The 14,232-nt window shown below is 56.0% G+C and overlaps 4 protein-coding genes across 4 annotated transcripts; 1 reads left to right on the plus strand and 3 right to left on the minus strand.

The window, feature by feature from the left end:
* Positions 1-71: 71 nt before the first annotated feature.
* Positions 72-1,573, minus strand: EsH8_VI_000071 (uncharacterized protein; the record flags this gene model as incomplete). Its single annotated transcript, XM_083271324.1, has 2 exons — positions 72-591; positions 678-1,573. 2 exons carry the CDS (start codon positions 1,571-1,573, stop codon positions 72-74), a joined length of 1,416 nt encoding a protein of 471 aa, XP_083126498.1.
* A 1,023-nt stretch (positions 1,574-2,596) lies between these two features.
* On the plus strand, positions 2,597-4,231 carry EsH8_VI_000072 (uncharacterized protein; the record flags this gene model as incomplete). The annotated part of the gene is made up of 1 exon (XM_083271325.1): positions 2,597-4,231. One exon carries the CDS (start codon positions 2,597-2,599, stop codon positions 4,229-4,231), a length of 1,635 nt encoding a protein of 544 aa, XP_083126499.1.
* Positions 4,232-4,756: 525 nt separating this feature from the next.
* On the minus strand, positions 4,757-5,555 carry EsH8_VI_000073 (cell wall mannoprotein 1 family protein; the record flags this gene model as incomplete). Its single annotated transcript, XM_083271326.1, has 2 exons — positions 4,757-5,338; positions 5,400-5,555. 2 exons carry the CDS (start codon positions 5,553-5,555, stop codon positions 4,757-4,759), a joined length of 738 nt encoding a protein of 245 aa, XP_083126500.1.
* Positions 5,556-9,410: 3,855 nt separating this feature from the next.
* Positions 9,411-12,930, minus strand: EsH8_VI_000074 (uncharacterized protein; the record flags this gene model as incomplete). The annotated part of the gene is made up of 3 exons (XM_083271327.1): positions 9,411-10,160; positions 10,217-12,173; positions 12,527-12,930. 3 exons carry the CDS (start codon positions 12,928-12,930, stop codon positions 9,411-9,413), a joined length of 3,111 nt encoding a protein of 1,036 aa, XP_083126501.1.
* Positions 12,931-14,232: the final 1,302 nt, after the last annotated feature.

Consider the following 14,232-nt stretch of genomic DNA (forward strand, 5'->3'; position numbering starts at 1 on the left):
CCGTCTACTTCATTGTTTCTGTGTAGGGGGAACGGAGGTATTATCTGACATGGACCCAGGCTCCCCACAAATCACGCCATGGAGCCCGCCGGCGCCCCCTTCCTCCCCGCCTCCTCCGCCCAGCCCCGGGCCTCCCTCTTCAACTCGTAGCCCACGTACCAAAACGTCGCGAGCGTCCACACGCCCGCCCACACGAACGGCAGCGACCACCCGATGGTGTACGCGACGTCGCCGGTCATGGTGAAGACGAGGGCGGTGCAGAGCACGGCGCAGGCCTCGGCGCCGACGGCCCAGAAGACGCCGAGTCTCCTCAGCATGGCGCGGAAGACGTGGCTCGCCTCGTAGCGGCGGTCGAGCGCGGCGCGGAACTCGGTGCCGCCCGAGCCATCGACGGCGCAGATGTCCTCGATCAGGGAGTAGATGCCCGGGCGCAGCTGGGCGCCCTTGGGGATGGAGGAGATGCGGCACGGGGCCGGGACGCGGAAGGCGCGGCAGATGTCGACGACGAGGAGCTCGGTGCCGAAGACGAAGAGCATCGTCGTCACGGGCATGGAGAGGAGGCGGATCGGGGGGTGTTCCGGGACGGTGCCGCTGCGGGGGGTCGCGTGTCAGCGATGGTGTAGCACGGGCAAGGAGGGAGGGACGTGTGTGGTGGTGTTGGTGGCGGTGGGACTTACACGATGAGCTCAATCATGATGATGATCCACGCAAAGGAAAAGTTCCAGTGGAACCAGTCCAGGTACCATCGATGGGCGCCGATCACGCGGCAGGTGCTCCCCTTGCGCCAGAGGCGCCAGAAGCGCAAGAAGTACTCGACGATGCTGGCACCGCCGACGGCGGCGGTCACGATGGAGAAGACGGCGTTGGGGGTCAGCTTCTGCCGCTTCTCGGTCGGGGTGTTGGTGCCGGGCCCGACGCCGTACCAGAGCCCGAAGTACAGGGCTATCGGCATGGCGATGGAGTCGAAGAGGATGAGGGCCCAGAAGAGGAAGATTGCCAACTTGCGGGTGCGCAGGGTGTAGTTCAGTGGGGGAGGGGTGGGCTGGAAGCCACCCGCCGCCGCCGAGGCCCCGTCCGAGGCGTTTTCTTCGATCACGGCGGCGGTATCGTCGCTCTGGCGGGCGGTGTCGACGGCCGTGCCGGGTCGGACGGAGCGAGTTGGCGAGCGCGAGCTGCGGCGGGTCATGGCCAGGCTGGGGCGGCCGAAGGGCCCGTCGTAGCGCTGGTCAAAGTCATGACTTGGACGCGTCGTGCGTTTTGTGGGTGAGCTCGGGGACTGCGGTCCTTCGTGCGGTGCCGGATGGATCGTGTCGAGGTTGTCCGGCATGCTGTGGGACTTTTTCTCGTCGAGGACGGAGTCGTCCCCCACGCCGCGGTTGACGTAGTTCTCTCCGGCCAGGTGTTGTTGGCCACCGGCGGGTCTCGAGGGTTGTGTTATTTGCAGGCTGTGGCGGCCGAGCATCGCGTGGTCGTTCCGTTGCGCATCGTCATGCCCGTCTTTGGAATCATTTGGATTTGAATGAGTCGGATTTGAGTGGCCGCCGGGTTCACCATCTGGATGTTTCTCGTCCATGGTTGACAAGAAGAGATGCAGTGCAGTCAGTATCTTCAGGTATCGTGAGTGAGTCAATTGGCAGGGTTAATCTTGAATAACCGGCTTTAAAAAAAAGGCATGCAAGTGTTCCATCATACATAGATGGGTCACGGAACTGGATATCTCCATTGAAGAGATTAATTGACACGGGTCAGCTGGAGCAGCAGCGTAATAAGTCAAAGGCGTATCGCAAACGCCTCACACGGCCAAGACCCGAGCGGGAAGATCATGACATCCAGGGGCGCTTCCAACGGAAAGTCACTAACGCTGGCAATGGCCGATCAATGAAAGCAGCTGTCGAGAAAGGCAATGAGAAGGCCCTGAGCATCATTGTGGGATGTATGACAAGGGGGTCCAGGAGCAGAGGCTCCGCCGGAAATGATGTCAGAGTGAACCCTGTGGCGAACCGCCCGAGATGGCTCTCTCTGCCAGTCCAAAAGATTAGACCAACCAACTGTTGAAACCGAATCCCTTGGGGGTCAATGCCCCGACAAACCGCGGAGGTGGCGGCAGTGGCCGTCTAGGCGCGGAGGAAAGCTTTACCCATGATTCCTCCAGCGGATGCTAAAGAAGCATAAGAGCACGAGGTTCGAGTAAATGGTGTCGGGCATTGGATGTTAATTGCTTTGGCGCTGATGGTGCCAAGTCGATTCGTTGCTTGAATGGGACCGACCATCCCGATGGGCAGAGTTAAAGGTACGCTGCCCAGGTACCAGGTACACTAGACCTTTTCGTCTCGTCAGTGGTTGTCGCCCTGTCCTCCCTCTGGCGTGTGTACTGATGTTTGTTTGCGAACCATCCTCGCTTAGTCATGTTGGGCAGCCACGACACCGTACAGTTGATGTGGTGCACTGTGGCCAGGATCCCAAACTCTCATCCTCTTCTTGATCTGACGGCAGCTGGACCCCTCATCCCAGGCATCAGCATACTAAACGCTATGAAGCTCATGATTATAACCCTGATATTTGGATCATCGCTTTGGTCACCCTTCTGACTCCAGATATGCGTCTCATCAACGCAGATACTCTAAAATTGGAGGAATTTGTCAACCAAGATCTTACTCCGCCGTATGCCATCCTATCCCATACTTGGGAGGATGATGAAGTGACCTTTCAAGATTGGCGTGATGAAGAAGCTAGGGCCAAGAAAAGAGGGTTCCGCAAGATTGAATTGACTTGCCGTCAGGCGATACGAGATGGGTACAGCCACGTGTGGGTTGACACCAACTGCATCGACAAACGCAGTTCCGCCGAGCTTTCCGAATCCATCAACTCCATGTTTGCATGGTATCGAAATGCCGCCGTCTGCTACGTCTACATGGCCGATGTTCCCACGTCAAGCAGAGCAGAAGATCCCCGTGCCCCTGACAGTCATTTCCGCAGGAGCAGATGGTTTACCCGCGGCTGGACCTTGCAAGAGCTGATTGCTCCCCTAGATGTCGAATTCTACACCAAGGACTGGGTCTTGTTGGGGACGAAGGAAAACCTTGTCCAGGCTATTAACGAAGCGACAGGCGTTGACGAAGCTTGTTTGCGTGGCGATTCACTACCCACCGAATTCGGCATTGCTGAGACCATGTCGTGGGCCTCCGCCCGCATCACCACCCGCCCCGAGGACCAAGCCTACTGCCTTTTGGGCCTTTTTGGAGTAAACATGCCTCTTCTCTACGGCGAGGGCAGCAAAGCCTTCCTGCGACTACAGGAAGAGATCATTAAAATCTCTGACGATCAAAGCATCTTCGCTTGGGGCATGCAGTCCCTGGTCATTACCTCGCCCTTGGCCACATCGCCTGCTGTCTTCAGTGGTTCGAGGGGAATTAGGCGCTGGTATCGGATAGCAGTTTTTATGGAAAATCTCCCGCCCTTCTACTCCATGACAAACGCTGGGCTTTCAATCACGCTGCCGCTCATCCAGACACTGTCGCCCCGACTTGTTTTGGGAGTCTTGAACTGCTACACAATGGGAAAAGAGGCGAGTTTACACGTTTGTATTCCACTGTCATCTCATGCGACTCACTATCGGCACCAATACATACGAGTGGCTCTGCCGGCCCCTTGGGTATCAGTATGCGTGAACGCGACCAGGCTGCCTCGAACAAGCATCATGATCTCTGTGCCATCCACAGAAACCTATACATATTCTTCCAGCCAGATTTTTGGTCCGGTAAGGCGGATGGATGCCAAAGTCTTTTTCTTCATCACATTCCCGTACAGCCTTTCCAAATATCGTCTTTCCGCCGCCTATCCCCCCGAAGCTCTAGAAAAACGTACCAGTTTGATGGCAATGATTAGCCATACCAGATCAGACAACATGGGCTGCGGCCTTCTCGTCTTCGAAGAGAACGGCTCCGGATATGGGAGCGGCAAATATGTGGGCATTTACTTGGAAGCTGCACTCAGACACGAAGGCGCCGCTGAGGATTGGCCTCGAGCATGCCGAGTTATTCCAAACTGGGACATCGGTGATAGTCTTGACACCATCAATGAGGCCAATGAGGACTTACCCCTGGGCCGTTCGAGCTGGGCCGTGGATGTATCGGTGTCGGTCAGAACGGTAGTGCCAATACAGTCTGGGCATGCGCCAAACATTTCCACTCTCTTACTAGCAGAGATTGTATTCGGTATAGACCATAACTGAGGTTCAGGAGGACCAACAGGTTTCACCAGCGCTTCCAACTGCTCATGTCAGCACAGTTTAATGCCGACAGATCCAGGCGAGTCAGACCAACTACAATGAGAGACACAGCAACCCAAATTCGCTATCCGTCTCACAAGAGTGGACCAATCAGATAACACGATGCAAAGTAGCTTCTTTTGCAATACACAATAAATATGCTCTTAGCGACTCTGGGCGGCGAAGCAGCGAGGAGCGAAACCCAAGTTGGAAGCGAACGTTTCACGATGGGCACAGGAAACCAGAAGTAAGTTTTCAAAATAAATTGACTAGACTATGCAGCACAGCTGCTCGAGCAGCTCAACTGTCATTTCGCCAAACGGCTACTACCAATGGATGTTGCAAAGAAACATGGGGAACCGCCCAAATTAGAAACCAAAAAACTCGCTAATACTCTTCATGTAATCGTCAGATCGCCACGGATGGGCCCATAGACCAGCTTTTCGCACCATACACTCGCAACTAAACCAAACAACCATGCTAAACCGTTTATGCCTTGGCGACGGTGCCCTGGCACTGTCCAGCAGCGGGAGCGGCAGGCTCAGCGGCGGGAGCAGCGGGAGCGACAGGCTCAGCAGCAGGGGCCGCAGGGGCAGCGGGAGCGGCAGGGTCGGCAGGGGCAGCAGGTGCGGCGGGGGCAGCAGGTGCGGCGGGAGCAGCAGGGGCAGCAGGTGCGGCGGCGCCGGCAGAAAGCTTCTGGATGCCGCCATCGAGAGAGGTGCCGACCTGGTCGACGGACTGCTGGGCAATGCCCTGGCCGATGGCGGGGATCTTGGAGACGACGGCTGTGCTAAAATCGGCAGCGGTAGCCTTCTGAGCCTTGAGCTGATCAACGGCGATGGAAGTAGCGCCAAGGGTGTCGAGCTCGGGCTTCTTGGAGACCAGGTCGTCAACGACGGTCTGGACGGCGGTGGTCAGGCCACCGGCCGACTGCTGGAGGGTGAGAGCATCGGTGAGGGAGAGCTCCTGGGCGCCCTGGATCTGTTGGGTGCCCTGCTTCAGCTGGGTCTGGACCTTGTTGGAGGCATCCAGGAGGTTAGCGGCGGAGTTGGGGTCTTGAGCGCTGAGGGCCTATTCATGAACTGGTTAGTCTGTGCCTCAGAAGCGGCTGGTCATGGATGAGAAAGCTTACCTTGACGGCGACGTCAAGCTGGCCAAGAGAGTCCTGGACGTTGGTCAGGGCGCCCTGGATGGTCTGAAGTTGGCGCTTGCTGACAAGCGAAGCAGCGGGGGCAGCAACGGCGCTGCCGGCAATGAGAGCCTGAACGAAGACGGTGGTGAAGTGCATTTTGGCTGTTGGTTGTTAAGCGGAAGCTTGAGTTGTTGTGAAGAGAAGAAAGTGAGGTTGATGTTGTTGAAGGGTGATGAAGCTGGATGCTGATGAGATGGAGAAAAGGGTTGACATAGAGCAGGAACGCTGCCGGCTTAATATACCGATTCAAAGATGCAGAAGACGCATCGCATCGCATCGCCCGTCGCCATCTCGTCGACGATCACTTCATCCGAGCTGCACCCAGGCCGCGGCCAGGAGGCGTCAGAGACCCCCCGTATGGCTCATCACCCTGCATTCTCGATCTTCAGACAAAGTGGTGCGCAAAACCGACATCTCTCACAGCCGCCATCGCAGGAAATGTCACTTCGTGCCTCACGTTGCTGTGATTTCGCACCCTTCGAAGACGCGACGCGGGTGTCTGTGTCTGTGTGTGTGTGTGTTGCCGCGATGGAGAATGGGCCCTTGAAACGCGCGCAGACGGTCCGCCGTGCGGCGCGGTTCGGTCGTCGATCAAAAAAGGTCTCGGCTCTGGCCCATCAGACGAAACCAAACTCCAAGACACGGACCCCAGCCAGAACGTCAACTCGTTGACGCGGGGGACGACCGCGATGATCTGCTTTTCTTTTGCTTCAACCCTCTCTCCCTCTCCCCATGCTTTGGGACCCCTGGTTCCGTCAGGGTGATCCCTTCTATTTTCGTCTCTCCCGAGGTAATAATGGGTGTTCGTTCACACGCGGTATGTGCGTTTGCCCATTTTGGCCACCCACCCCCTCCCCTTCCTTCACAGTCCCAACGATTGATTTGAAGCTGCCGCAACAACCACTGATGCATTTCGGATGGCACAAATAGGTTGCTTGTCATTCTCGTATTTGTCAAAAAAAATCCTGCGGCGGCCGTCCTCGCAAATCACGACGGGCCGGGGGAATCCTGGCGGCCTCTATGCGAATGCGGACTGACACGCCCCCAACCTGTTCCTGTGTTCCGCCACGTCAGTTCATGCTGCCGTCTGTCACCTGTCACGCTAGCGAGACAGCTTGGACTCTTTTTTCTTTTTCTTCCCCTACTTCTTCTTCTTTTTCCCGAACAAGGATAATAAGCTTAGATGCCTGGCTTGCAGATCTGGCGCGCTGGTTCATGGCGCAGGGCAATGTTTACTTCGCTCCTGCAGCACTTTGGTCCAGGAAACCGGCGCGGGAACGCTAATACCGAGCGCCTCGGGGTGTTCCGCCCGGCACATATGTGTGTGTCAGCCGTCCCTAGCTCCCACCTAAAGGGCGTAGGTAGTTAGTGCCAGGCGGAGCGCTCACAAACCTGGGCAGCTCGAACTGTGTTGGTGGCAGCCGCTAGTGCGGCAGTCAATGCTCTCTTCGTAGTGTGTGCGCGCGGGCGTCTATTCCACCCCCCCATCGCTTACAGTACACGTCTGACACGATGACACAGTTGACAAATGTCTGTCAAATGCCACGACGCCAAAGGGGTCTGTGTTGCCAAAGGGTCAGGACGTCAGACTTGTCACCAATCTGATGCTGGGACGGAGGTGGCACACAGGAAAGGGGGGGTTTATCCCGACAACCACATGTATGACTGAATCTGTCATCGTCATGGGAAGGGGGCACCATCTGGTACCGCACCGGTCCAGTTTGCCGGACGATCAAGGCTCTGGGGGTGCCGGGATCAAGGACCAAGTGGTTGAGGGCAGCCAGCTTGTGTCCTGGGAGGAGGGGGGGAGGGCTTCGGGCGAGACAGCTGGCACCTTTCATTCAGCATCCGATGATTCCAAACGGAATAAAAGCCCTGCGGCTTAACTCGGCCGGCCCACGAGTCTCAACGTGGGCCGGGAGACAACCGAGGCCGTGTTGGCTTGGACCGCGTATTTGTCACGTCCGATATACTTTTTTGCCTCTCCCCACTCCCCCGGTCTGAAAGCTGCCAGAGGTTTTGGTGGTTTCCTGGTCTCATATTCTTCGGACCTCGTGTGCCCCGTAAATCACGACGAGAGCCACCATGCATAGCAGCAGGGGCGGATGTTCGTCGCATCTGAGCAGACACTTGGTGCACTTGGTGTCGGACATGACTTGATTTGGAAAGCTCTCGTCCGCTCTAGGGACGCTCTGTCAAGTCAAATCGCTGGCCCGGTGGGGCGAGCGGCGTCTAAGGTTCTTTGGGGGATCCTTGGGGACATCGCGTCCCCCCAGTAGGTGGGAGATGGCCGGGCTTGGTAGATCACGCCCGGCGGAACTTAGACGGTGACGCTGCTTTTAGAGCGACTGGGCTGGGTGTAGGCCTTTGACCGAGCTCTTTCGTAGAATGCGATTTGCTCCTCGTCAGATAAGCTTATTGAAGCAAATCTACCAATGAAATCGATCTGATGTTCTGTACGTTTGTAATAGACCAGCTTACCTCTCAGTATGTGCGACATCCGGTCATACGATAAACCCTCGAGATGAGGATAAGGAGGGAGTAGAGAAACCTGTGAGAACCCCTTTTTCTTTTCTCTCCGTCTACGCCTGAAAGGTCTTGTGCGGAAAAGTAATGCGAGAGAAATAAATAATGTCAACTATTGTGTTGTCTTTCTTCCCATGTTGCGAACAATTTGACAATCCTTCGCCGAAACGCCTTGACGTCCTTCCCATGCAAGTTATTAAAAGCCCACTTCCAGAGCAGCTTGTTAACCCTAAAACATGATACTGTGACATTCGAAGGCGTATCCTTCTATACATATGGACCCTTTGGCTCAAACACCTTTCAGCTCTGGTGAACGTGGGTCATAGCCTTGGAAGGTAAGAAAGACAGGATGCATGCAGGAAACAAACATATGCAACGCAGAACCGGGCCGGAATCGAGCAAAACAGGCCGCCGAGCGCAAGGAGCAAACTTTACCCTCCCCGCATTCGCAAAAAGGGTCTCGATGGAGAAACAAACACAGAGAGACCCTCCGATGGAAAGCTTAACGGGTTCGTTTTTTTGCCAGATACATTGCCTTTTAGTCATAGCTGCCTACCTTGTCTGGGATGTTTGTGGCCTTTCATCTCAGTTTTAAAACAGACGAGACAAACTTCACCACTAAATTGTCGGTTTTTATTGAACTGTGAACCACCTCGGATAATCCTCTATGCCTCGCTTGCCGCAAAAATTACAAATATATCGTTGGTCTGCTCGAATTCACTACCTCACTCTCTTAGTCACCCAGATCATTACTTGAGCATCTCCCCCCCCCCCCCCCCCCCCCCGTCTCGCCCTGAGTTTTGTTTTTACCTCGAAATATCCAGCTATGCCTTGATCAATCAACTTTGACTCCGAAGCTCTGACATAGGGGTTCAAACCATAACAACTTGTATTATCTTTACCCTGCTCTCAACTTGATTCCGAAGACACTTTTCTTCATCCATTGCATTATTTTGCTAGAGACGAGAGGACGGCGAGGATGAACCCATATTAGATAGTAGGTATCATTGAGTGGCAACTCAAACCATCTCACAAAAGTATTAAACAAATCACGGTAAAAGGAAGTGGCCTCAAAAAGTGTTGTTGCGAGCTTAACAAAGCAAGCTTCCTTTTATTTCATAACATGTATCGGCTGGAGTAAATGCTCTACAGCCTAAACCTGATGGATAAATATTCTAAGCGAGTGTGATGAATGTGAATCCCACCAAAGCCCGAGAGCCTGTCAGGCTGATGTTGAATAGCCCCATCCTTGTCTGATTTCCGTTTTACCGAAGTTGGATCCGGTCACAAACACTCCCATAAGTAGTTGACACCAAGGCGCCATTTTAGAAACCATCCCCTTCCTTATCCGCGTTTGTCCTCAAAAAATCTGCACCGAGGCTACTGCTTTGCAGCAGAACCGACTTGTCGTTTTATTGTGCTGGATTAAACCTGTTCGTCCGGAACACGAGCGTTCAAGCCGAGGCCCAGACGACGTTTCACGGCCTTCCAGGCTTCAATGAGGGCGATGTAAACGACCAAGCAGGCGATGACGACACCCCACTCCCACGTAATCATGTCGTGCTTGAAGACGGCACGGTTGATGACGGGAATGTAGATGACGGGGAAGGTCACGACGAAGCCGGCAACGACGGCCCAGAAGAGGAAGCGGTTCTTGAAGATTGTCTTGAACACAGCCGTCGGGCCGGTCCACAACTCAGGGTTCATGTTGAACAAGCTGCGCTGGAAGTGCTTGACCTCCCAGGCAGTGACCAAGAGCAGGAAGCTCAAGGTGGCGTAGACGGTGGAGCGGGCCCTGAAGACGACGCCACAGGTGTCATTCCAGCCGTCGTTGCAGAACTCGCCGAGGTCGCCCTCGCCAGGACCGTAAGCCACGGACGTGAACGCGGCAAGGCACAGCGAGCCCATGAAGAAGCCGTAAATCATCTTGTCGCGGATCAGGTCAAAGGTGAAGACACCGATGCGGAGAGAGTGAGGTGCGCGCAAGAGAATGTCGGGCTGCGCCTCCTCGAGACCAAGACCGATAGCCAGGAACGACGAGGTGATGAGGTTGACCCACAAAATCTCCAGGGGAGACAGCGGGAAGATGGAGGTACCGCTTCGATCCTTGAAGGAGAGACCAATAAGGAGAAGGATGACCTGAGAGATGTTGGAAATCAGGAGATGGAGCAGGAACTGGAATGACGGTTAGCGTGTTACATCAGGTCGATGGGATAGGTTGGGCCACATACCTTCTGAATGTTGTCAAACAAACGGCGACCTTCCTTGATGGCGGTGACAATGGAGGCAAAGTTGTCGTCGGTGAGGACCATGTCCGCTGCCTCCTTGGAAACGTCACTGCCCCTTTTGCCCATGGCAATACCGACGTCAGCCTGCTTGAGCGCGGGTGAGTCGTTGACACCGTCACCGGTCATGATACAGTAGGCCTTGCGGCGGTGCATGGCTTCGAGCATCCTGACCTTGGTCATAGGGCTGCATCGGGCAACGACCAAGGGGAGGGCTTCGAGAGCGTCGATTTCATCGTTGCTCATGGCGTCGAACTGGCCGGCTGCCATGACAGCGGTCGAGGGCTCGCCACCCTTGAGGATACCAACCTCATGAGCGATGGCAGTAGCAGTCTTAATGTGATCTCCAGTAACCATGTGGACGGAAATACCAGCCGTCTTGCACTGCTTAACAGCACCAAGAGTTTCATAACGGGGAGGGTCGTACAGGCCGGCGAGACCGAGGAAGCGGAGTTTGCACTCGGCCTCGTTCCTGTCTCCAGCGTTGTCGGTATCTTCGAGGAACCTGTGAGCGACGCAGAGGACTCTGAGACCCTCCGAGGCGAGCTCGTCGGCCTTGGCCGCAATCCTTGCCTTGGTGTCGTCGGACTCGGACAGGCGCTGTAACATGACTTCGACAGCACCCTTGGTGAAGACCTGGCGGGGTGCCGAAGGGAACTCGTAGACAACACTCATGAGCTTGCAGGACGAGTCAAAGGGGAACTCGTACAACATCTTCGTCTTTTCAGACGAGACGAGGTCGGTCTTTCCCTTTCCGTATCGCATGGCGAAGACCTGGAGGGCGATCTCGGTGGGCTCGCCAATGGCGCTCCACGTGACCGGCACCTCGGTAGCGGTGGTCATAGACTCCGTGTCAGTTGAGGTCTTTCCATCAGTAACAGCGGAGTTGTTGCAGAGAGCGATAGCCTTGAGGAAAGCCCCGAAGGAAGAGGTCTGGATAGTGTCGTCGGTCTTCTCGGCCGTCGGAGTCGACGCTCCACTAGAGGCCGAGCTCGATGTGGCCGATCCAGGCCAGCGCACCTTGCCGCTGGTAGGGTCGTAAGGGTCGGTAGTGCCCTCGATAATGGCGGTGGTGTCCTCGGCCAGCCAGACCTTCCTGGTGACCATTCGCCCTTGTGTAAGCGTACCAGTCTTGTCCGAGCAAATGTTGGTGACACCTCCAACGGCCTCGAGAGAAGAAAGCTTGCGCACAATGACATTGCCAGACGCCATGGCCTTCGTGCCCACAGCCATGGTAATGGTTAAGACGGCAATGAGGGACTCGGGGATGACGGCGACACCGACGCAGATACCGTAGATAAGGACCTGATCATCGATATCGAACTTGCTGACGGAGAAGACGATGATGGCGAGAAGGATGGCCAGACCGAACAGGAGAAGGGCAAACTTGCTAAGCTTGACCTGTAGGGGTGTGCCCTCGAGACCCAGGATGCTCTTCATAGCAGCCTTGGCGCGCATGAGGGCGCGGACGGGGAGAGAGGCGTTCTCGTCCCTCTTCCGGGTAGTGCGAAGCATCATTGCGATCTTGCCCACCTCGGTGTCCATGCCAGTGGTGGTGACAATACCACGAGCGCGTCCACGAGTGACGGTGGTGGCCGAGTAGACCATGTTGATGCGGTCGCCGAGGGGGATATCAGCCTCCTCGAAAATGGCGTCAGGCTGCTTGCTAATAGGCAGCGACTCGCCGGTCAGGAGAGCCTCGTCGATGGAGAGGTTAATTCCCTCGAGGAGACGGAGATCAGCAGGGACAACGTCGCCAACAGCGATCATGACAAGATCGCCCTTGACGAGGGTTTCTGCCTTGATGGTCTCCGCGATTCCGTCGCGGACGACCTTGCACGTCGGGGCGGACAGCGCGTACAGAGACTGGATCGTCTGTTCGGCATTGTAGTCCTGGATAAAGCTGTGACAGTATTAGCCATGGCCCAGCGTAAAATTGGTTTCTGAAAGAAAGAAGTGAGGCGTGATTGTTGGTGGTCGAGCCGGGTTGATGGCGGGGGAGCGGGGGGGAGTTGACTCGGGGATGCGCCACACGGCGGAACTGATGCGCAGAAGGTTCTGGGTACGGTGCCACGAGGGCGGCGACCCCCACTCAAGGACGGCGCATCTGGCATGCCTTAGAGCGACCAACCCGCACGATGCAGCAAGCCACTCAACAAAACAGGCAATTGGGAGAGGCACGGAAAGGCGACGAAGGGCAGAAACAACAACACGGTTCCCCGATGTGTCGGGACGGAGAGAGGCAAAACAACTCACCCCACGACGATGTTTAGAAGGATAACGGCGGTGATGACACCTCCTTCAATGTAATCTTGGATAGCAAAGGATAAGACCATGACGATCACCAGGACGAGCGTCAGACTGTTGGAGATTTGTCTCATGACAATCTCCCAAACCGACAGGCCCTTTGCACCCTCGATACGATTAGGCCCGTCCCGTTCGAGACGGGCATCGGCCTCGGCCTTTGAGAGGCCATTTTCAAGGTTGGTCTGCCAGAGAAGAGCTAAGTCCGAGGCAGGAACCGAATGAGCTGGTCGCTGAGGGACCGGGTTGGAACTGGGCGGGGGCCGCGGTATAGACGGTGGCTCGTCCTGCTCGGGGTTGACTTCCGCAGCGGCTGTGTGTTGTTCACCATGCCTGACGGCTTCGAGCTCTCCCATCGGATATCGGTAGGTTACTGCTAAAATGCGCACGGGGGTTGGGGGTGGTGGTGTGTTGGTGCCTTTGGTAAAGCCCAGCTGGTGTGGTGTTGTAAGGTTGGTAGAGTAAGAGAACGGGCAAGCCAAATGCTTGGTTGATCGGGGTGGTGATAAAGAGGAGAAGGGAAGGGAAGGACGGGAGGTGTGGCAGGAGGAAGGCGTTAAGTTATACTTTTGGCGTGTGGAATTGTGCCAAGGGAGGGGAGCGTGGATGCTGGGCGTGTGAGTGCGCGCATGTGTGTGTGTGGACGACCAGGCCTGGACGATGGAATTAATGGACGTATCCGTTAGGTATGGTACGGGCTGGGCTGGTATGGTATGGCGCCTGTCTGGGGGATGCGAGGGACCAGGGTATAGATGAGGTAAGGCGAGTCGGAGAGCACTAATCAGAGGCGGGTGCGGTGCGGCGGTGGGAAAATTGGATCCGACCGAACGGGATTGGAGTGGATGGACCGACGAGTGAAGACGGAAGCGTATCCGTCGGGCTACTGTCTTCCTTGCCTGTCTGCACCGTCGCCGTACCGGGCTGGGCACCGCGGTTGTTAGTGAGGGGACGAAGTGCATGAGGTGGACAGGCTTTGCATGGATGGACGGGGATGAAATGGGAATGGGGGTGGGCGCGGCGATGGAGGTACCTACCACCTACCTGGTCTGGTATCTTGCTGGAGAGTGTCTGTATCGTACTATGTAATTATGTATCCGTATATTCCGCACACTACACTAATCATTTACCATGTAGGATTTGGCCGCCGTGTGGAGTATGCACCTTGGCAATCAGCAGGGGGCCTTTGGTGCCTCAAGGTTTTGGTCTGGCCTGGGCGTGCCTGTTCTGTCGACGGCCGGGCTGGGTTGACGTGGATGATGACAGGTTTGCTTGAAAACAAGAATTAGCGAACGAGAAATCTGTTTCTAACGGCAGAGGGCGCAACAAGAAAGACGAATCGATGACGGCGGGGAGTGTCTGAGTATACCGAGAGAAGCGGCAAACCGAAGAAAAGGTACATGGCATGCCTTGGGTGCGGGTGATGCAGGTGCAGGCGCAGCAACGCAACGGGATGCAGCTGCGCAACAAGGTGGCGGACGATGCTAGGAAGCGTCCAGTCCAGGACAGCAACAGCCGTCTGTTTGGTTCGGGCGAGTGCCACAGAGTCACGAGCCACGAGCCACGAGCGAGCCACAAGCCACGGCCCGGGGAAGCCAAACCTAGAACTGGCAGGGCAGGCGCTAACACCCAACCGGACGCGAAGGGGGCTTGGAAAAGAG

Source organism: Colletotrichum jinshuiense, chromosome 6, assembly GCF_051148585.1.
Source record: "Colletotrichum jinshuiense chromosome 6, complete sequence".
In the NCBI taxonomy this organism is placed as follows: Eukaryota; Fungi; Ascomycota; class Sordariomycetes; order Glomerellales; family Glomerellaceae; genus Colletotrichum; species Colletotrichum jinshuiense.